At 40.0% G+C, this 24,638-nt stretch overlaps 1 protein-coding gene across 1 annotated transcript in view; it reads right to left on the bottom strand.

The window, feature by feature from the left end:
* The window catches only part of phyhiplb (phytanoyl-CoA 2-hydroxylase interacting protein-like b), a 50,222-nt gene extending 31,082 nt beyond the window's left edge, over positions 1-19,140 (bottom strand). The window contains exons 1-2 of the mRNA XM_052027627.1: positions 19,009-19,140; positions 13,454-13,694 (exon numbers count right to left, since the gene is read on the bottom strand). Of these exons, the coding sequence (XP_051883587.1) occupies positions 13,454-13,559 (106 nt within the window). The 5' untranslated portion in view covers positions 13,560-13,694; positions 19,009-19,140. The remainder of the gene's footprint in view (positions 1-13,453; positions 13,695-19,008) is intronic.
* Positions 19,141-24,638: the final 5,498 nt, after the last annotated feature.

Raw genomic sequence — 24,638 nt, 5'->3', positions numbered from 1 at the left:
TATCCCAAAATGCAGTTGAGTAGGGATGTAGGAAGGAAAGGTAATATATTGATCAGCAAAAAGCTAATATTCATGAAATTATACCCTGGGTACGTATGCCCATGACAATAAGCATGAACTTGAACTATACTTCCATGCTGTAATGCTGTGAGACTTGGAGTGGAACCTACAAGTGGCAGTAGCGCTGTGTGCCTAATATGCCATTCTTCATAGTAGAGGTAATAGCTTTGGGAGATGATAACAGAGTAGCCTTGGTAAGTATCTGCAATGCATTTTGTAAGACAGGACACAATGAGTCATAGTTCATCAACAGTAGAAGGAATGCCAATCAAGCGTGTGATGGTCAAGGAATGCCAATCCTGATGTGCCTTTTAGTTGGTAGAAAGGCTTTGGGATGTCAACGGTGACTTACTTGCTGCAGGACACCCAGCGTCTCACCTGCTCTTATAGCCGTGTGGGTGGTCGACTTGATTTTAGAGTCATAGCGTCATACAGCACAGAAGCAGGCCCTTCGGCCCAACTGGTCCATGCCCACCAAGATGTCCATTCAAGCTAGTCCCATTTGCCTGCATTTGGCCCATATCCTTCTAAATCTTTCCTATCCATGTACCTTTCCAATTCTCTTTTAAAGTTGTTAATGTACCTGCCTCAACCACTTCCTCTGCCAGCTCATTCCATATATGTACCACTCTCTGCGTAAAAAAAAAGTTGCCCCTTAAGTTACTATTACATCTTTCCCCTCTCACCTAAAACCTATGCCCTCTAGTTCTGGATTCCCTAAACCTGGGAAAAAGACCGAGTGCATTCACCCTATGCCCTACATGATTTTATACACCTCTATAAGATCACTTCTCAGTCTCCTACGCTCCAAGGAAAAAAGTTCGAGCCTGTGAGGAGGGATTTGTAAGGTTAACTGGGCTGGAAGCAACTTTCCCATTCAGTGCCCAGTTCAATAGTGGTCAGTTCTTCCAGTTTTACTGCAGTAACTGCCACTTTAGAGGGCACTTAAAAGTCAACAACATTGTTGTGCAACTGGAGGCATACTGAGGGGAGAGCATGCAAGGACAGCAGCTTTCCTCCCCTGAGAACATTAGTGAAACAAATGAGTTTTTAATGCCAATCTGATAGTTTTATGATCACCATTACTAGTTTTATTTTAATTCTAACTGACTGAATTTAAATTCAAAGTGGATTGTCTCTAGATAGTAGACCAGTCTTTTGGATTATTACTCTGCTAACTTAACCTCTGCACTACCACCGAACCCCATGTAAGCACCATCCACTGCAGCATTTTGATTTTCTTTAATAAAGTCAAAGAATCTCACATATTCCACCACTTATTTACCTAGTTTATGTTTCCTCTAACCCCAGAACCATGAAGTATGATAAGTTGGGGATAATTAACAAAAACACTTCGGAACTTACACTTTTAAATCATACAGATGGAAGTTCAAGCTCTCTTCAGGATTCAACCATGTATTTTATTCAGCAACGAAATGCTGCATTATTGAATAGCCTTATAGGTGAAATGTTAAACTAATAACATAGCTTTCTATTCCATGACGCTATCTTAAGAGGAGGAAGAAGGTTCTTTCATTATCTTACCTAAATCTCTCTCAACTAACCACATCAAAAACAAATTGGTTATTTACCTTTTATTCTATTTCACCAAGACTGTCCATAACACAGCTATCTTCTAAATGCCTTGAGACACCATGCCAGTACTTTGAAACTATTTGTTAAAGGCACTTGTTCCACATAAATTCAAGTTCCTTTTTCATAACAAATTTCCAAATAGGCTTTGAAAACACAATTCAGCTTTGGTTGATGAGTAGATGGATAAAACTATTGAAAATGTATTGCAAAAATGAAAACACAAAATCATTTCTAAAACACTTGGCAAGAGCTGTGGACTTCAAACCTATCTAACTGGTGAACCAATGCAAATGCTACCATGTTTCCCAAGGTCCTCATTTCTGTCAGCTTTGAAAGTGAGTAGTAGTATTAAACAACTTAAACAGAAATCTCATGAACTAGATGTAATGAATATAAAATCTGTAACTCACTATTCTTGCGCAATTTATGCCTATTCCACAAAGGCAGAAATCTTGTAACTTTGCTGATCTGCTCTCACTTGCAGATTACAATCTGAAAACTTATCTAAGAAATAATCAGTTATTGTAAACTAAGGGGTGTTGTGAAATAATTGCCACTTGAATTCATGATGTAGGCAGAAAACAAGGCTATAAACATCCGCTAAAGATTAAGCTTCTAAGGTCAAAATGACTTAAGAATAGTAAGCTCATGAGGAATAAATTGCATGCAGACACAATCGGTGAATTGGAGATCCTATTGCCATAATTCTTTTATCAACCCATAAGGCCTGATGTTAACCAAATGTGATCAGTTGGTTCATGTTGGGAACTCATCTTGAATCACACTATTTTATTGTCCATTAAGATAAATGGAGTCAAATGAGGGGGCTGGGGTAAGTCAGATGAAGGATGTTTATGCCCTCAGTACTGCCAATATTGAAATTTAAAGTGATAGTCTTGGAACCATGCTTCTCTCCTTCAAACTGAATGTAAATATGCTAGCAAGGGAAATTTTCATTTTGAGATTAATTAAACCTCACTGCACAATAACAGGTCTAGTATAACCTGCACCGTGGCTGGCTCCAGAATATGCTGTTCTAAGAAACTATCCCAAAACCACAAAATCCTCTTTTGCTAGCCCGATTTTTTCGGTCTATATGCAGATTTAAATCCCATATGATAATGGCTCTATCTTTCTGACAAACTCCCATTATTTCTTCCTTTGAACTCTATCTTACAGTCTGGTTACTATCAGGGGTACTGTACACCATTTCCACAAATGACTTCTTGCCTTTAACATTTCTTTTTTCCACCCAAACCACTTCTACATCCTGTTTCCTGAATTTGTATCATTCATCTTTATTGGTCCAAGATCATCATTAACTAACAGCCTTTCCTCCACCTTTTCCTAGTTTTCTGTCATTCCCAAATGTCATATACCCTTCAATAGTTAGGTCCTAATCTATATCATTCTGCTACCAAATTTCTATAATGGCTATCAGACCATACATAATTATTTCTATTTACACTCTCAGTTCATCTGTTTTGTTTTGAATGCAGAGCCTTTAGTTCTGTCCTTTTATCATTTTTGTAACCTTTAGCCTGACATGACAATTGATGGAACTGTGGATAGTGAGGAAAGGTGTAAATATTACCAACAATTTGTCCTGATCCAGCCACATTGACACTGTGGCCAAGAAGGCACACCAATGCTTCTACTTCCTCAGAAGGTTAAAGAAATTCAGCACTTCCCCATTGACTCTTACCAATTCTTACAGATGCACTATAGTAAGCATCCCTATCCAGATGCATCACAGCTTGATATGGCAACTGCTCTGCCCAAGATCGCAAGAAACTGCACAGAATTGTGAATACAGCCCAGCCCATCACACAAACCAGCCTCTCCTCCGTTGACTACACTTCCCATTGCCTGGGGAAACAAGGAGCCCTCCCATCACAGTCGTTCTCTCTTCTCCCCTCTCCTGTCAGGCAGAAGATACAAAAGCTTGCAAGCATGTACGACCAGACTCAAGGACAGCTACTATCCCGTTGTTATCAGACTCTTGAATGGACCTCTCATATGCTAGAGATGAATTCTTGATCTCCCAATCTGCCTTGTCATGGGGCCTTACAGCTTATTTGTTTAACTGCACTGCACATTCTCTGCAGCTTCAACACTATATTCTGCATTCTGTTTTCTTATTACTACCTCAGTGTACTTATGTATGACATGATGTACCTGGATGGCACACAAACAAAAGTTTTTCACGGTATCTTGGTACACATGACAATAATAATTAACAAACCAAAGGATAGAGCAGGGCATAGATCAGTTGGAAATTTGCATGGAGAAACAGCAGATGGAATTAAGTGTTGACAAGTCTGAGACGATGCATCTTGGGAAGTCAAATGCAAGAGGAGAGTATACAGGACCCTTAGGATCTTTGAGTCCAAGTCCATAGCTCCCTGAAAGTAGCTACACAAGTGGCTAGGGTGGTAAAGAAGGTGTGGGGCATGCTTGCTTTTATCAGTCGGGGCACTGAGTATAAAAGTTGGCAAATCATGCTGTAGCTGTATAAAACTTTGGTTAGGTCATATTTGGAGTGTTGTGTGCAGTTCTGGTCACCACACTACAGGAAGGACGTGGAGACTTTGAAGAGGGTGCAAAAGAGATTCACCAGGATGTTGCCTGGATGAGAGAGTATTATCTATAAACAGAGGTTGGACAAACTTGGATTGTTTTCTCTCGAGCTTCAGTGGCTGAGGGATGACTTATTAGAAATATATAAAAATTATGAGAGGCATAGATAGGGTGGATAGTCAGTCTTTTTTCCAGGGTGGCAATGTCAAATACTAGAGGGCATAGGTTTAAGGTGAGAGCGGAAAACTTAAAGGAGAATCATGAGGCAATTGTTTTTGTTTTGCACAGAGAGTGGTTGGTTCCTGGTATGCAATGCCAGGGGAGGAGGTGGAAGCAGATATGATAGCAACACTTAAGAGGCATTTAGACAGACACATGAATAGGCAAGGAATAGGGGGATATGGATGGGATAAGTCTAGATTAGCATCATGGTTGGTGCAGACATGGTGGACCAAAAGGCCTCTACCTGTGCTGTTCTATTTTCTTATTAAATGAATTACTCTTAGATTTGTACTCTTTATCCTTTCTGTAATAATCTGTTTATCATTTCTCACATTAACCCTGTTCTCCCTTAGCCTTGTCTCTACTCTGTGATACACCACATCTTTGTGACTTCAATCCCTTGCTCCCACTACTTAGTTTAAAATCCTCTCTTTCCCTAGTTTCATAGTTGATAGAACATGGGTTCCAGCACAGTTGAAAACAGAAGACCTCCCATCTTCCCCATCATTGGTATTTAAACAATATGAAATCAGGTTGCAAAGAATAAACTGCTGGAGGAATTCAGTAAGTCAATCAGCACCTGTGGAGGCAAAGGGATGGTCGACATTTTGGGTCAAGACCCTGCATCCAGATTGGGAGTGTGGAAGAAAGATAGCCAGTATATAGAAGTGAGAGGGAGGGGTGAGACAGGGACTTGCAGGTGATAGGTGGAACCAGGTGAGGTGGGGGATGATGTGCAGATTGAGCCAGTTGGAGGAACAGGATGGAGGAGGTTTAAGATAAAGGCTGGTGATGATAGGTGGAAACAGAAAAGGAGAAAAAAGATGGAGCCAGGAGAGGGAAGGGGGAGGGTAGAGAAAGAGTCTAGAAGGTGATTAATGGAACCAAGTAAGGGATGGATGATGGGCAAATGGAACTTGATGGGGGTAAGAAAAGTAGACCAAGGGAGAAGAAGCCCAGGTGGATAGGTATGTGGGTAATGGGTGGATGGAACCAGGTGGGGAAAGACTGACAAATCTAGGTAATGGGGGTGGAAAAGGTGAACAAAGGGAGAGAGAACCTAGGTGAACTGGTAGGAGTGGGAAAGGATCACAGTGGGTGTGGGTTACTTCAAATTAGAAAATTCAATGCTCATACCTTTGACTGTAGGATACCCAAGTGGAATATGAGATGTTATTCTTCTAGAGTGCATTTGGCTTTCTTAGTTGGCTCACAGTTTGAGGTCCCTTATGGTCATATGGGGTTTATTGACATCCCAAATTTAACAACAGAGCAAAATAGTTTGTATCTGAAACCATTGCTCCAGACTCTCAGCTCAAAGTTGACTCTAACATGAAGAATACAGCACCATCTTCATGTACTCACATGGAATACAAGCCTACTGCTTCATCAGAGTTGGTTTACAATGTGCCAAGACAATTTGTTGGTTCCTTTGGACACTTCACATCCCAAATGAACTTCATTTAAATATTTAGAGAACATGTTTTCCTATCAGCTTTCTAAAACATTTAAATTTATACCTACTGGGAGACAGCTCTGCTCATACAAATATCTAAGTGCTTTCCAAGTTCTTTCCTAAGCAAAAACATTAATTTTCAGCCAAGCTAAGAGTTCTGCTTGACTGGACAAACTGCAGCTACTGAACTCAAACTAGTAACTGGCAGTGTGGATGGTTATTAAACTCTATTGTTAAGCATGTGAAATATTTTTCACAAATCCTTAATTATTTAATGGAGAAAAATAGTAAGCTAAAGACAATAAGGCAGCTTCAAAATTTTATGTCCTCTCCCCGCTGTATAAGATGGCATTTAAATATCTCAAGTCACTTGCATACATGTGTCATACCAAATCATGCATTAATAGCTACTCAGGTGGATGTTCACAACTAATATTCAGAAAACACAGCATAATTTAAATGAATATCAGTGTATTAATACATCTTACTATTTAATGACACTATAAGTTAATTAATTCAGCACCAATAATGTAGCTTTGATGCAGATATACCAACTGCAGGAGCTATTACAATCGTCACAAAGTACCACTTTGAAGTGATTAGAAAAATACACCTGCTTCAGGGTACAAAACTTCAGTTGCAGGTTCTTTGCGTACAAAATAGAGCAGATGGCAAGAATAAAATATTAATTTTAATGAAATATTTAAGAATTTAAAAACATTGATATTGAAGGAACTGCCTATTATATTTAATTCACCCTTAAGATCTACTAAATAAAAAACAGATGACTGTCAAAACTCATGCAGAGAATATTCATTTTCATTTGTAAATGCCTGAAAATGTTCCTAATTTACTACAAAGGTCTCTACTCCAATTAGAGTCTACAAATTTAAATCTTACTTATTTTTCTGTAATTTTTGAAAAGCCACTTCTCACTTCTGGTCCAGCCACCTCAAAACAAGCATCATTCAAGTGTCGAGCTCTGCTCTGGACTCATTCCAATATGTCTCCATCTGAACCAAGCTCACCTATTAATTTTAATAGCTGCTGCTAATAACTTGAAGGTACATCACTCTGACCACTTACCAGACCACATTTGCTTCCAGATCCCAACTCTCAAAATCTTGAGTTGAAGCTTAGTGAGTTCTATTGTTGCTCCAGACAGTCCCTCCCCACTACTTGCTGCTATCTAACATTAAAATTTAAAATTTTAATATATTGTTTAAAAAGTTTAATTTTTATACTGTGTTTATATTATAGATTAAATGTACATTAAAATTGATATTAACAAATGCATAGTTATATTGATTACATTAAAACAAATGGAAAGTGAATAAACAGTGATAAAAGCAAAATGTAATCTGACCAGATAGAATTTAGCAATTTTCAGTGAGCTATCAGTGTAGAATGTCTGGACATTCAAAAGGCTTTTTGATACGGCAACATATAAGGCACTGATACATAAAATAAAAATTCACAGGGTTACACGGATAGCAGTTGCAAATTTGCTGATGATAGATGGCTAGGTGAGAAACTGAGGTGTGGGCAGGAAGCAAGCAGTCTGCAGAGAAATACAGGCAGATGAAGTGAATGAGCAAGAGATGGTGAATGACGTATAGGTTATCCCCAGGTTACAAATGCCCAAATTATGCACATCTTGTAGATACGAGCACACACACATAAATTCAAAAGTCCAGCTTATGTTCACACATTTATTCTTATGAATGGCTGTTTCCTATGTGCAATGGTCAAATGAGAACACCTGATAGGAAGACAACTCAAGTCTCCTGCCACCCCAGTCGTCTTGTAAGTGGCATATTGAGACCTGGAGGAACTCAGCAGGTCATGGAGCATCTGTGAAGGCAAAGGGATAGATTCCATATTGAAAGCAGTGTTTGTGATTCTTTACAAACACTGTCCAAGTACTGTGCTGTATAATTCTTATAGTATTTTGCCATTACCATGCCTTCTAAATGCAAAAAAAGATTTACATGATGGTAGTGCATCCAAGAAAAGGAAAACCATCACAATGGAAATTAAAATGGATGTAATTAAGCAATCTGAAAAGGGAGAAAATTGACAAAGCATTGGGTTTCAATTGTTCAATGATAGGTACCATCATAAAGAACAAGGCGTGGATTTTTAAGCACATTAAAAGATTGGCCCCAATGCAGGCTACCATCACTACAAAGCAGTAAAGCAATTTCTTAATTGAGATGGAAAATCTGTTGGCAATTTGGCTTGAAGATCAAAATCAATGCAGAACACCCAATAGTCTAATGATTATTCAAGAAGCAGCAAAGAGCCTGTTTAAAGATTTGAAGAAAAAATTTGTTGCAAGTAGAGTGTAATTTAACAGATCTAAAGCAAGGGCTAATTTGCACAACATTAAAGTGCATGTGAAGAAGCAAGTGCTGACCATGCTGCAGTGAGTGCATTTCCTGATGCTTTGGCTCAGATAATTTAGGAAGAGTTTATTGTCCCAAACAAATGTTGATGAACCTAGATTAGATATCTTTACTAGTCACATGTACATCGAAACACACAGTAAAATGCATCTTTTTTTGCATAGAGTGCTCTGGGGGCAGCCCGCAAGTTTCGCCACGCTTCCGGAGCCAACATAACACGCCCATAACTTCCTAACCTGTACGTCTTTGGAATGTGGGAGGAAACTGGAGCACCCAGAGGAAACCCACGCACACAGGGAGAACATACAAAAACTGGAAATGTATGCACATATATATAGACACACACACTGTAGGACATAAAGCAGCAAGAGAGACTGGCCCTATTGCTTGGTGGAATTGCTGCAGGAGATTGTAAACTTAAGCCTTTGCTTGCTTATCCATTCGAGAGCCCTCGGACTCTTATGGAAATCTGGAAGATATTTCAACTGGAAGTCCAACAGAACAGCTTGGGTGACGTTGGCCCTCTTTGAAGACTGGTTTAATAACCATTTTCTCCTGAGGTGGACAGATACTGCGCTTCCAAGAATTTGCCATTCAAGATTCTATTGGTTCTCAATAATGGCCTCGGGCATCCTGGTTGATTTTTATTCAAATGTCAAGGTTGTGTACTTGCCACTGAACATAACATCCATTCTCCAGCCTATGGATCAAGGTGTAATTGAAAGTTTTAAAGCATACTACCTCTGTAAGACATTTTCATAAGCTATTAAAGTAACTCATGCAGCAGAAAGCAAAACTTTAAGGGAATTTTGGAAATAGTACAACAGCTACAATGCAGCAAAGAATACTGCAGATGCTTGGGCTGAGGCAAAGCAAACAAGCATGAATGATGTACAGAAGAAACTTTGCCCTAACTTTATTCACAATTTTTGAGGTTCTTCCAAGATGATAGAAGATGTGATGAAGAAAATGGTGGCCCTTGGTATTCAACTTCAGCTTGAGATTAATAAGGATGATGTCATTGGCTTGCTTGAATCTCATGCTGAAGAGCTAAGCAATGAAGATATTATAGAACTGGAAAAGCAGTTGTTAGAAGAGGAAAAAAGAACAAGAAGTTAAAACCCCAGAATCTGAAAAAGAGATTCACTACAAAAGGATAGGCAGCAGCTTTGAAGAAATTTGAAAAAGATTTGGCAATGCTAGAAGAGGAAGACCCTAACCTAGCAAGATACACCAAAGCTTGTAGAGGTGTCAATGAGTATTCAATGCTGCAAAGAAATTTTAGAAGAGAAAAACAGCAGTTCAATCTTCAATTACTATGTTTTTTTTTAATGTTAAAAAGGAAATCAGAACCAGTTGCCACCTCAGCAGCATCTCTAGAACCAGCTGCATCTACCTCAGTACTGAGGAGACACGTTTACCATATCGAGTAACTTTATGTATGTATGGACATATTTTCTATCTAATGGATAAATTCAACTTATGGACGCCTGCAAAATGGAACCCATTTGTAACCTGGGGACGACCAGTATAATGCGGGAAAGGTGAGGTTATTCATTCTGGCAGGAAAAGAAAAATAACTTCTTAAAGAATGAGAGACCAGCAATGAAACCAGCAAAAGAATGTACAGAATGAAAACAAATAGTACCAAGGCCATTACTGCAAGGAGATTGGAATTCAAAAGGTACAGAATTTCTTTTTGAGGACTTTAGTGTGGCCTCATTTGAAGTATTGGTTGCATTTTTGGTTTCCATTTGGTCCCCAGATGGGAGACTGGTCCAAAATGTGAGTGCCCATAGGATCCAGGTCAAGTTGGCAAATTGGATCCAAAACAGGCTTGGTAATAGAAGACAAAGGATAATGGTAGAGGATTATTTTTGTCATTGGATGTCTGTGACTAGTGGTGTTCCATACAGGGATTGGTGCTGGGAGCCTTGCTGTTTGTAATATGCATGAATGATTTGGATGTGGATGTAGGTGGCATGATCAGTAAGTTCACAGGTGGAGTTGTTGACAGTGTAGAGGGTAGTCCAAGGCCACAGCGTCATATTGATGTGTTGGTGAAATGGGTCGAGATACAGCTGATGGAATTTAATCCTGATTAATGGATTTTGGGGGTATTAATGAGGCTAGCACATACACAGTAAATGATAAGGTCTAGGGAGTATTGAGGAACAGAGGAACCTTGGTGTGCAAGTCCAAAGATCCTTGAAGGTAGCAGAGCAAATAGATATGTGGGATGCTGGTCTTCATTAGCTGGGGCATTAAATACAAGAGCAGGGAAGTTATGATACAACTTCATATAACATTGGTTAGATCTCAGCTGGAGTAGTGTGTGGCTCTGGTCATCACTCTATAGGAAGGATGTGACAGCGCTAGAGAGGGTGCAGAGGAGATTCAGCAGGATGTTGCCTAGGATGGAGCATTTTAGTCACAAGGAGAAACTAGAAAGGCCAGGTCTTTTTCACCTGGAGTGGAGGAGGTTAAGAGGAGACAGGAATGAGGTATATAAAGTTACGAGGAGTATAGATAGGGTAGGCTGCAGGAATCTTTTCCCCTTAGAGGTGAATAAAACAAGAGGAACTATATTCAGGGTGCAGGGCAAGAGGGGATCTGAGGGGGATCCTTTTCATCCAGAGAATGGCAAATACCTGGCATGCACCGCTGGAGAGAGTGATGGAAGCACGGTTGGTAATAACATTTAAGAGGTATCGAAATGAGCACTTGAATCACCAGGCCAAGTGCCGGATGATGGGATTAATATGGATGGGAACCTACTGGTGGCTGTGGATGTGGTGAGCTGAATAGCTCGTTTCCATGCTGTATGACTCTATGAATCTATGGATTTACTTACCTTGGAGTCAATGTTGTATACATTCACTTGATTGATTGCCAGGATAAGTAGGTTGTTCTATGAAATGAGAGCAAGTGAGATTGGACTATTCTTACTCAAGTTATTAGCATGGGAGTGAGCTAATGATAAATTGACAGAATAAATGTCAAGAGGTTGTTTCCTAACTCTGAGGGGAGGTACATGGGACTGAGTCTCAGGTTAAGGAGTTGACCATTTACAATTAAGGCAAGAAAAAAAATTCTTTATGCAGGTGCTGGAAAATTTATTAAATTATTTGCATACTCCATCATTGAGTATATTCAAAGCTGATATCAATAGTTCCTTGGATACCAAGGGGTTCAGCGGAAATCAGGGTCAGATAGCAAAGTGGACAAGGCACAAGATCAGCCATGATCTGCAAGGGTTGCAAAGCCTTCTCCTGCTTCAACTTCTTATGTTATTTTCTATCATTTCACACCATTTTAGAATGATAGATAATTGTGAAAAATAATTATGCTTTTAATTAGAAAGCAAAGCAAAACATTCTGGAAATACCCAGCATGCTGACCTGAAACAGTGTTAATATTTCAGTTGTTTCAGACTGACCTTGCTCCACAGATGCTGCCTATCCCGATGAGTATTTTCAGCATTTTATTTTTGTTTAGACTTTTAGCATCCAGAGATTTTGCTTTTCAGTTAGTACTTCTAAAAGATTTAGATTGCACAAGTTATAACTTTGATAACCCGTGACAGTTGAAGAATATTGTGCAGCCATACCATTTTATATACAGTAAAGATTTATAATTTTTGAATTTCATGCTTTGAATTGCAAGCTGTTCAAATATTTTATATTTCGATTTTGAAGTTAAAATGCTGACATCCAAACATTTCAGGCCTTTCAAATATTATTACAAATTAATTTTGGTTTAATTATACAAAATCCTTGAAGCCACAAACTTTCACAAATTGGTTCAGACTGAACCATCTGATAAGATTCCCAGGAATCTTGAATGTTTCAGAGTTTAAAACCTTGGTTGGCTGACAATGTACTTCAGTACTTATTTTCTAAAATTTGCAGAACAAAGTACAGTCACAGAAAGATAACACAAAATCTGAATTGCTCCAAATATAGTCCAAAGGTTTTCTCTTTCTGGGTCTACAGGTAACAAATCTTTGTTGCACAATCTATTGCACAGTTAGAAGGCTATAGTTTCCAGTAAGATTCCTATTCTGACCTTTCATTTTGGGGATAATTTACCCATATATATTTTTTTGCTTCCTTACTTTAATATTAGGCTTTAAATTTCTATTTCTTTTCCCTATTTGGGCAAATATGCAGAGTCAAATACTCTACTCAGATTTATAATATTTCAATATATTTGTATATTTAACATAACAAGTATACATGGTGAGTACATCTGGTCTGTTTTACATCATTGTATTCAGAAAAGAACAAACCTGTTGTTATTTAAAAATATTCTACCGTATTGGCAAGTCTAGCTCCTTAGAACAAAACTATTAATGGAATTAAATGGCTCCAAGAAAAACTTCTACACCTAGTTTGAAATATTGCTCTTTGAAATCATGTTATGCTTCAGCATAACTATTGAAAAAGGATCACTTTATGTTAAAAACTGACATTCACTTTGGCTACTTTAAGACCTTGACTCAAGGGAACTTCAGCAGCAGTCATTCAAGCGTGTGGCAAAAAATATCGCCTACTGCCAACTAAACATTAATCTCAGCAATTCGTTTATGTATAGATGAGTGTTTTATTCCAGAAACCAGAGCAATTTGATTAATACAAAAGGCAAGTCAAGTTGAATGCCTTGACTGAATCAACCATTGTGTACCACAACCGACAAGTACAGTGCATCTATTTTGTTTGACGGCCCCCGCTGCAGTGGACAGAGCGACCCTGTCCTATCTTGTCCATGGTGCTGAAAACATAACCAAAAATTCAGTGGAATTTTTGGTTATGTCTTACGAACAGTTTTACTGATCTGATTTAAGAATAACGAAGACTGGAGCACGCTATATAATTAAATTGATCAGATGCAATGTGAAAAGCTGACAGGCAAACGGAATACCTACAAGAAACGAATGCGCTTCAGTTTCACTGTGCGGAATTGAAAGCTAGCTGTCATTCAGCAGTAGAATACGGCTGAAACCGAGCAATTGGCACATCCACCAGCAAATTTAAATCCCATGTACTTGACAATGAATGCTCACAGGCATGAGCCAACCGGGTAGTTTTCCCCAGACTGGTTTGAACATTTCTTCCATAATCAGCCTTACCTTCTCTGTCACACAGTTGTATAGCCTCCAAATTACTAATATTTTTCAACATGTCATTACAGGGGCTGGTCGGACTGTTGATACTGTGAGCAAGATGTGCATCCATTTTGCAGTTTAACGAGAGGATTTTTTTGTTCTCCGCCTTCACCTTGAGTGCCGGGTACAGTTTGCTCGGGCGCTTTCTCTGGCGAGGAAGGGGAATAGCGTCACCGACAGCTCCAGACTCAACTATTTCAGACCGCTGTGCAGGGGAGAGAAACCACAACAATCAGCAAAACCGACAACAAACCACCGCCAGAACTACGCAAACAATTCAGGGTTCAAGCCGCACTCATTAACCTAAACCTCATTCATGTGCCCCAATTCTAAAATACCCCCTTCACATCCAATCTATAATTTCAATTCGTTACTACAGGTCAGCGACCACAACAACCTGGCTGTCCCTGCTCTGCACTGCGATTACTCGCGAGTGCCCTTTACAGAGGGCAGAGTTACAGCGTTGTACTGATTTATGAAGCATTCGCATTCACTGCTTGTGCTGCCGTTCCGTAAAGTATTGGAAGAAACTTCCAGAAATTGGCTTACTAGAGCAGGCTCTCTTTCAGCTTCTGCACAAGATTAGCTTTTTTAAAAATCCCTCAACCCTCGGTGTCGGACTCCTTCTGCCCTTCAGTCCCCAGCATCTGCCTCTTTCTGCCCTTGAACAGAGGACAAGGAGCAGCTCTTTGGCCCCTCAATCCTGTTCTAACATTTACAAAAATTATGGCTAATCTGTGATCTAGTTCCATAAATTCACTTTTGCTCCATTCCCCCTAAACACCTTGGTTAACAAATAACAACTGATCTAACAGCAAATGCAATTTGTGAAAAGAATTCCAAATTTCTATCATTCTTTGTGTGCAAGTATTGTTTGACTTTGTTCCAAAAAGGCCTAGATCTAATTTTTAAGACCATGCCTCCTAGTCCTGGGTTCACTAAACCAGGGAAAGAGTTTCTCTCTTAACTACCAATCAGTTCCTGACTCACTTGAAATCTTTGATTAAATTACACCTTAAATGCCAGGAAAACACCCAGAGTTCGTCTAAAATCGTCTAAGAGCTAGTCACTGAGAGCAATACAAATTAAAGATAAAAATCCCTCATTAAAATTACATGCTCACTTAATCTTTTCATTTACACAAGAGGATTAGAAGGTAAGCTATTACTTCACAGCTGCTACTCGGTGGTCCTATACACACCTCACATACTTCTTAAATCCCTTTCTATTTTTTAATTCTAGCTATAAAATTTCTGCTGCCCGCTTACTCCTCATTATATCCTCACCTGTCCTGCCTATCACAGGGGTTATGCTACATGCTGTACTATTTTCTTTGGGTTTCCTGTAGCCCCAAAGTTCCCAGTCCAGGCTATTTTGCAGCCAAGGCTACTTGGTCATACCCTCCAAGTTAAAGAAACCCCAGCAGTCCATTCCTTACATTCTGTGTTTTTGTTTAAGAGCACATATAATTTTTAACCTATTTTTTATCATTTTGTATCTTTTAATTCCCCTTTGACTGCAGTATCTACAAATACAATTTCTGACTAATAGCCCAACCTTTTCCCTTTGTTTGATGTATAAAATCTATTTTTCCACTTCATTTATTAGATCAAGATCTTTGTGATCACCTTATACTTAGTCTTTTCAGCATAACCTTGCCCTCTGCTCAGCTGAGCTGGAGCCTTACCGGCCCCAGTCTTCAACCACATTCTCACCTCCCTAATCTGCGAATCCCTATCTCAATTTACAAATGGTTTGGCTAATTATCAAGAGGTTATAATCATTGAAATTGTATTCTCTAATTGAGCTCCCAGCTCATGCTATTCTCCAAAATTTTGCTTTTTTTGGCATGCTACTAGGCGCAAAATGAATCTCAATGAATAGTGTTTCGTCAAGCCAATTTAAGATGTCCCTCATCCTGTCACGATACAATCTGTTTGTCTCTTCTATTTGCGAAGAATAACATCAGTCACACTACTTACTTAATTAAACTTTTGTCTCTCTCCCTCATTCTCTTTCTTAATGGGTATCAACAATTTGTGTGGGGGGTGCAAATGTTATATTTACAAGTTTCCAGACAATACCAAACTAGATGGAATTGTGAGTGTGTAGGAGGTCATTCAGGGGGATATGGATAAATTGAATGAGTGGATGAGAACTTTGTAGGTGATGTGGTAAAATGCGAGGTTGTCTATTTTGGTGCACTTAACAGAAAAGCGTAGTATTTACTAGATAGTGAGAGATTGGATAGTGTTGATCTCCAATGGAACACCTAGGTGTACTTGCATACAAGTCACTGAAGGACAACATTCACTTGCTGATTAAGAGGGCAAGTAGTTTGTTAGCCTTTATTATGAGAGAATTTAAATACAGGAGTAAGGAAGTTTCACTGCAATTATTTAGAGCCTTGGTAAGACCCCATCTGGAGTATCACGTACTGCTTTGGTCTCTACCCAAGGAAGGATGTACTTACCGTAAATGGAATGCAAAAAAGATTCATTAGCCTGGTTCCTAGATTTGCAAGTGAGAGGGAGGATTAAGTAGACTGTAATGTCTAGACTTTAGATGAAAGGAATCTCATGGAAATTTATATAATTCTTGAAGGGCTCTGACAAGCTAGATGGAAGGAGGACATTTCCTCTGGCTGAGGGGTCTAGACCCAGGATCACAGTTTCAGAATAAGGACTAGGCAGCTTCAGATTGAGATGAGAATCTTCTTCACCCAGAAGATGGCAAATCTTTGGAATTTTCCAACCTGGAGGGCATGAAGGCTCAGTAATTGTCTTCATTCAAAACAGGGATCAAAAGATTTCTGGGCATTAAGAAAAACAAGGGATTATGGGGATAGTGCTGGAAAATTCTACGAAGGTTGAAAATCAGCTATGATCTTGATGAATGGCAAAGCAGGTCTGAAGGGCTAGATAGCTTATTCCTTATCTTCATTGCTTCTTTGCACCCACTCTACCCCTCTCTCTCCTTCAGTCCATGGTGTCAGTCTCTCTCTTCCCATTACCATTCTCGTCACACTCTGGTGCCTGTCCCTCTCTTTTGGAGAGCAATGGGAAGCATTTAAGAAGCTTCAAGGGATTCAGAGTAAACGTGCCAATAAATGCACATGGAAAGCACTGCCTGGGTTGGTGGTGGAGGCAAATATGATAGGGGCATTCAAGAAGCTCTTAGATAGGCACATGGATGTGAGGGAAATGGTAGGATAGGGACATAGGCAGAAGGGATTAGTTTAGTTGGGCATTTTATTACTAATGTAATTGGTTCGGCACAATATTGTGGGCCGAAGGGCCTGTTCCTGTGCTGTACCGTTCTATGTTCTAAACGAAAAGACTGCCAAATCTAAAGCTATCTGGATGGCAAGGTCCGGCGAGTAGGACAAGGCAAAAAAAAATACAAAACAGAAAATGTTATGAACAAAATATGAAGCAGGTTAGACAGCAAATGTGGACTTAAAGCTTTAGGTCATTGACCAGTTCTGACAAAAAGTTATTGATCACCCCTCATTCTTCTAAATGCCTAAGAATACAGTGCTTGATGGGTGATTCTGTGGCTTGAAGGACATTACCAGTGTCTCCATTAGTCGGGACTTAGTGCCTTGCATTTTGTAATATCTGTTAATGATTTATATCTAAATGTAAGTGGCATTGTAATGATGTTTGCAGATGATACAAATATAGGCTCTGTAGTTTACAGTGTAGAGGAAAGTTTTAGACTGCAAGAGATATATGGTTAGGTCACTTGGTCAGAAAAATAACAAATAGAATTTATTCCAGAGAAGTGTGAGGTAATGCATTTGGCAAATGCAGAGTTCTTTCCTGCTAGAAGGAATAACATGGCAATTGGCCTTCCATGTTGTAAACTTTTGATGATTCCCTGATTCATCTGTCCTGGACTATTTTCACTCTCTATTGTTCCTGTGTATCAGGGCCACTTTCTAACATCAGTTCTATGGTAAGATGCTCACTCCCTATCATTGTTTCACATACAGCATTCTCCCTTTCATCAGCCCTAGTGTAAGACATCACTTCACATCAGACCCAGCAACAGTCACTCACAGCCATTCATCACAAGCATTCCACTAGACATCGACCAAGAATTCAGGGCAGGCACGGTAGTGTAGCGGTTAACATAATGTTATTATAGCACCAGCAACCTGGGATCAATTCCAGCCACTATCTGTAAGGACTCTGTACGTTCTCCCCGTGTCTGCGTGGGTTCCCTCCAGGTGCTCCGGTTTCCTTCCACATTCCAAAGACCTACAGGTTAGGAAGTTGTGGGCATGCTATGTTGGCGCTGGAAGCATGGCAACACTTGCGGGCTGCCCCCAGAACACCCTGCACAAAAGATGCATTTTACTGTGCATTTCAACGTGCATGTGACTAATAAAGATATCTTATCTCCAGTCATCAGGACTGTGGAGCAGGGTTCATATCCAACATCCTCTGACTCAGTGGTGAAAATTCTGCAACTAAGCAAAAAGCTTCTGTACCTGCAGAACAGATTTGCTTTTTCTTTATCACTCCAATCCCCCTGTCAGAACATGGCTGTTAGATATTTCACCTTGCGTCACCTCTACCCACCGGTAGTATGCCTATTTTGCTTTTCATCTTCCACTCCAACAGTTTAGGACTTTTTCTCCTTTTCACCACAAACTCAACCATGCAACCTAGGCATTTTTCTTTTGCCCAGTTAATTGCTCACTAGATCGAAACCTGAACATCTTCCATTGGCGTAGGCCATTCTATTAACACATCCAAACATCAGTGAAATGGGGAGGGGGGGGTGGGGAAGAGGGGTTGTTCACCCATCATCACCGCCATCTCACCACCCTCCCTTGTAGTACACATCAAATAAAACTCCAAATCCATAAATTCCAGCATCAAACAATCTGCTGGAGGCCTATTAAACCCCAGTGTATTGCACATCCAAAAACCATGTTTGTGTGTTACATACCCATCATTCAAAAACCCTTAAAGCCATGTTACACACTCATCATCCCTGCAATCATAACACGTGTGTTGCACATCTAAACCCATGTATCTGTGTTACACACTCATCAGCCAAAAAATCTTAAAGCCACGTTGCACACTTATCATCAACGGTACAACCATAACCCCCAGTTTGTTGCACATCCAAAATCATGCACGTGTTACACACCCATCACCCAAAACCTCTTAAGGGTGTGTGTTACACACACATCACCCCCGCAATCATAACCCCAGTGTGTTACACACCCATCACCCCAAAACTCTTAAAGGGTGTGTGTTACACACTCACCATCCCCACAATCATAATCCCCAGTGTGTTACACGCCCTTCACCCAAAAACTCTGAAAGGCATGTGTTACACACCCATCCACCTCCCAGCAGGTGTTGCACGCCCCTCCCTCCATCCCTCCATCCCTCCATCCATCCACACACACCACTGGGCTGCACACCCCATCAAGCCCCTCCCCCCGGGCCAGAAGTGAGACCACCGTGCCGAAACACCCTCCGCGGTAGCTTCCCTACCGGCGTCGCTCGTTCCGAGCAGCCAACGGCCGCTCGCAGCCCCGGATGTTGGGCACGTGGCCGGTGGCGGGGCTCCGGCTCGCGCACGCGCGCTCACGGCGGAGCTCGGCTGCCGCCGGGCGCCATGAAATCGGTCACCGCCATCCTGCTGTGTGACCTTGATGCGCGGCTCAAGCGATGAACGCCAGAAATACTGCAAGTTCCTGTTTAGTTATTTTACTTTGATTGGCTCAGATTTCATAAATATACGATTATGGGTCAGAGTTGCTCAATCTGAGACCATTTACATAGACATCAAGAAATATAATCAACGACATACGTTTTAATGGCAACCCCCCCCCCCCCCCCACTACTAGAAGATCACTGTGATGCTGGAAGAACTCAGCAGGCCAGGCAGCATCCGTGGAGAAAAGCAGGCGGTCGACGTTTCGGGTCAGGACCCTTCTTCAGGACTGAAGCCCAGTATACAGGAGGGCAAAGCAGAGCAGTGATAGGTGGACAAAAGAGGGGAGGCAGGATGGTGAGAGGTAGATGTAGATAAGAGATAGTGATAGGTAGGTGCGGGGGAGGAGGGGAATAACAGATGCACTGGGGGATGTGTAGGGAGGCGAAAAGGTGGGGTAGAAAAAAGAGGCTAGGAAAGGTAAGAAAAGAAGAGGCATGGTTGGAGTGGGTGTGGGGGTTACTTAAAGTGGGAGAATTTAATGTTCATGCCATTAGGCTGCAAGGTTCCAAGATGGAAAATGAGGTGCTGTTCCTCCAGTTTGCGCTTGGAATTCTCCTGGCAGTGGAGGTGGCTGAGGACTGATATATCTGTGATGGAGTGGGAGGGGGAGTTGAAGTGACTGGCAATAGGGAGGTGCAGATTGCAGTTACGGAAGGAGCATGGGTGTTCTGCAGAACAGTCACATAGTCTGCATTTGGTCTCGCCAATGTAGAGGAAGCCACACTTGGAGTGCCAAATGCAGTAGATGATATTAAGGAAGGTGATTGTAAATCTCTGGAACTTCCTCTACATTGGTGAGACCAAACGCAGGATCAGAGATCCTGGTTCAGTCTTGACCTTGGATGCTGCCTGTAGAGTTTGCATGTTCTACCTGTCACCATGTGGGTTTCCTCTGGGTGTTCCAGTTTCCTCCCACATCCCAAAGACGTGCAGGTTGGTAGGTTAATTGGCTGCTGTAAATTAGCCCTAGTGTATAGGTAGAATGTTGGGGTGTTGAAAAGAAAATTGGGAGAATAAAGAGTGGGATTAATGTGGGATTCGTTTAAAATGGATGGTTGCCAATTGGTGTGGATTCAGTGGGCCAAAGGACCTGTTTCTGTGCTGTATCCTTCTATGACTCAAATACTCTATGACTCCAAATATAAGGACACCCAGACCATTCTGAACACCACTTCTTTATAATCTTTCACCATTTAAAAAAAATACTGTGCTTTTCTTTTTTTCTCTACCAAAGTGAATGACCTCACATTTTTTCACATTACACACAATCTGCCATGTTCTCGACCATTCATTTAGCCTGTCTGTATCCCTCAAGCCTCTCTGCATCCTCCCATTGCCACCCAGCTTCGTATCAACAGCAAATATTACATTCCTTTCACCTTTCCAGATCATTGATATAGATTGTGACTGCCTCAGCACCAACCTCTTTAGCGGCCTACTAGTCACAACCTTCCAAACTGAAAATGATCTATTTATTCCTACTGTATGTTTTCTGTATGTTATCCAATCTTGAATCCACACCAGTATATTACTCTTTATCCTATGTGCTCCAATTTTGTTTGATTATCCTTTGTGTGGCATTTTATTGAATGCCTTCTATCAGATTGCAGACCAATTTGTTTTTCCAATTTTTACTAATGAAATTTTCTTTCAGCTCCTTACTTTGGCCGGACTTCTTGTTCTCCACTATTTCCACGTGGTTTAGGTGTCTTTTACCACAAGGACAGACATAGATATTTCTTTAATTTCTGTCAGTTTCCTGTTCCCTAGTTCTTCTGTCTCAGTCTGCAAGGAAACCACATTAACTTTTGCTAATCGTTTCCTTTTTACTGTTAGTTTTTATGTTAGGTTATTCTTGTATTCCACTTTCTCTTCTATGAATTTTTTGGTACTCGTGTGCTGAATTCCAACACTTTCCATGTCCTTGGACTTAGTGCTCTTTATGGCTAACATTATAAGCATTTCCTTTGATCTAATACTATCTTTAACTGCTCTTGTTGTTGGATCATTTTTATTGTAGAGATTTTGCAGTTTATGGGATATTTTTTGTAAACTTTGCACTTGTTCTTTAAGTGTTTGTCAGCATTTGTTTGCTGTCATATGTTTTAATGTAGTTTTCCAATCATCCATTTCCATCCCAAGTCTCATACTTTTGTAATTTCTTTTATTTAAATTTAAGACCATAATTAACATCGAACTAAATCACTTTCAATCTTTATAATAAAGTAGAATTCCATATAATCACTCTTCCCTGAAGTCCTTTAATTACAAGACTATTAATTAATCCACTCTCGTGGCACTCTACTAGATCTAAAATTGTCTTGCTAGATATTTCTCAACATACTAAACTAGAAAACTGTGCTGCAGACTTTCCATGAATTCATTCCTGCACTATTTTTGTGAATTGGTTTGCTAATGCAACTGGTTTGCCCACTCTTTCTTCAGAATACATAATGCTCAATGTTTCAACCTCTTGTCACAAAGCATTCCAGGTTTCAACTATAATACACAGCAAGAACTTTTTCTGTTTCTTAGTGGAGGATTTAAGACTTAGTGATACAAGGAGAGAGTCAAAGACATGAGTGCACAGGGTGTGTTATGGTGGGGGAAGAAAACTGGAGAAAATTAGAAAATGTAATGCTGATGAATAACAAGTGGGATGGGACATGAATAGAAAACTTAAACCAAGATTATAAGGCAGATGGACTGGGTTCAGGAATAAATAGAAATAGAGTTTTCATTAAGAGATACATGAATGAGCAGCGGAAAATCAAAAAATCTGCAGATGCTGAAAATCTGAAACAAAACCAGAAAATGCTGAGTGTTTCCAGCATTTTCTGTTTTTGTTAGGAATGAATGGAGGGCATGACTCAAAAGTATGGATGTGATCCCCTGCATGCAGAAGAATTAACCAATTGAGGATTATTAAAGAGCTGATAAGTAATATTCCCATAATGTCCAGGGAATGGAAAAAAAAAGGATCGGTAAAGAACTAGTAGCAAATCCTGAAGAAAACTGAATCCTTACACCTTTATTGGATGAAGAATTAAACTAGTTTGGTACTACTTCCCAGGAAGCAGTGACTGCATCTTTGTAGAATTACACAGAATCAACAATGCAGAAATAGGTAATTCAGCACAAGTGATCTAAGCTAGTAATTATGCACCACACATCTCCCACTGTTCTTCACTAACCCTAACAGTATTCAATGTCGGCAAACGACATGGACCACCACCTGACAAAATAGAATGCATATGTGGATTGTCTCACTCAACCCAAAACACTTCAACAATGGGTACTCTTATCTTAATCCAGCCACTCAAAGTGTTGCTGATAACTACTGCAGGCCATGGCAATGCAAGTTTTTAAATTTATAACAGAGGTGGAGAGCCCATTGTGACTGTGCCAGCTCTTTAAAAGAGCTCTCCAGTTGGGCTTATTTCCCTGTTCGTTCTCCACAGTGTAATTTTTTTTCCATCTGTCAAGTCATTATCCAATTTCCTTTCCATTCTACTTCTTATTGAATCTGCTTCCATTGCCCTTCTAGGAAATAACATGCCAGATCACAACAATTAGCTATATTTTAAAAAAACGTTGAATGTAATTGAACATTTTTTAAAATGTAGCTAATTCAGTGTGTGTACAATGTATTTTGATACATTGCTATATTAGCCACACTTTGCTGAGTGTTGATCACCTTTAATAAAGGTTTGTTCAGAAGCTCGTCTTACTAAACGGAAGTATGGAAGAACCTACGGATGCTACACTCATTATCTGCTCTCTGCTCTTTTACTAATTACATTAAGTTCATGTTTACTGGTTACCAATCCTTCTGACACTGGAAACTGTTTCTTTATTTAATTAAACAAAATCCTTCATGATTTGAGCATGATCCCTTGTTTCCTCTTACCCTTCACTGCAGTAAAGAGAACAACTCTGGCACCATCCTCATCAAGTGGTACTCTTTGAGTGGCATCAGAGGATGATGGAGCCAGGTACTCGCACAATATTTTCAAAGCATCTAAATAAGAACTTGAAATGCAAGGCAGAGAAGGCTACAGAACAAGTGTTGGTAAATGGGATTAGTTATAGGTGGGTGCTTGATGGTTGGCTTGGATATAGTGGGCCAGAGGGCCTGTTTCTTTGTTGTATGACTCTGGCTCTGTGATTAGGAGAAAGCATGCATGTTTATATATGCTAGATGGAGAACAAAGGTTCATGCAGTAATTAAAAGCTGAATGTAGATTCATATGAGTTAGAAATAATTTGAATGTGAATGCATTTATTTGAGAGATACTGTGAAAGTAAAATCAGAGACACGTGAGGTTGTGCTGTTTAAAATGATTATACATGAGAAACAGATTGTGGATCATGTGTACGTGAGAAGCTGTGAAGGTGAACATGGATATACGTGAAATACTGTGAAACTGGATGTGTATATGAAATGCTGTGAAAGTAGGCATGTGCAACATTCTCTGAAATTGTGCATGTATACGTGAGAGCCTTTTGAAATGACTGTGTTTTGTGAGATACTGTGAATGTGGATATAGATGTGATATTGTAACAATATTTTTACATTAGTTTATAGATGTGCAAAGTAGCAGTGGATAATTTTTCCCTTTATTCTTACTTAAAGTTTATAGTGTCCTTCATACCAGACAGTCAAATGATGTGAGATAATTAAGGCATCAGCAAAGGAAAAAAAGATATTGTGAAGTCCAAAATGATAAGTGTCTCAGGGAGAAATTTAGAGGTGGTGAAGTTCTCAGGCACTTGCTGTTCTTGGCTGCAGTATTCTGAGGTGTTATCAAAGAAGTTTTGGCAGTTTATTGCAGTGCACCATGAAATTAAGTTCTCTGCAGCCACAATGCAGAATTGAGGGAGGAAATGAATTTTTTAAGTAGTGATGGGATGCTAGATGCTTTGGCCCATTTGAGGTTCAAGGTTAGGAGCTATACTTGACCAGACAAATGAAAAATATTCTATCACATTTCTGACATGTGTTGTAGCTGCTGGAAAGTCTATGGGGATGAAGAAGTGAAACACTTTCCAAAGATTACCCAATCTTGAACTGTTCTTGTTGCAGCAATATTTATGTGGCTGGTCAAACTGCTGCCCCACAGCACCAGACACCCAGGTTCAATCCTGACCTCGGGTGCTGTCTATGTGGAGTGTTCACATTCTCTTTGTGACTACTAGGAGTTGCCTTCAGTTGGTCTGGTTTCCTCTCACATACCGAAGATGGTAGTTTAATTGACTACTGTGAATTTCCCCTAGTGTGTAGGTGAGGGATAGAATCTGGGGACAATTGAAGAGATTGTGAGGAGAAAATAAAATGGGATTAGTGTAAAATGAGTGGTTTATAATTGGTGCAGAATCGATGGACTGAAGAGCCTGTTTCCAT

The sequence above is a fragment of the Pristis pectinata genome, chromosome 12, assembly GCF_009764475.1.
Source record: "Pristis pectinata isolate sPriPec2 chromosome 12, sPriPec2.1.pri, whole genome shotgun sequence".
In the NCBI taxonomy this organism is placed as follows: Eukaryota; Metazoa; Chordata; class Chondrichthyes; order Rhinopristiformes; family Pristidae; genus Pristis; species Pristis pectinata.
This window is presented reverse-complemented; position numbering and strand designations above follow the sequence as displayed.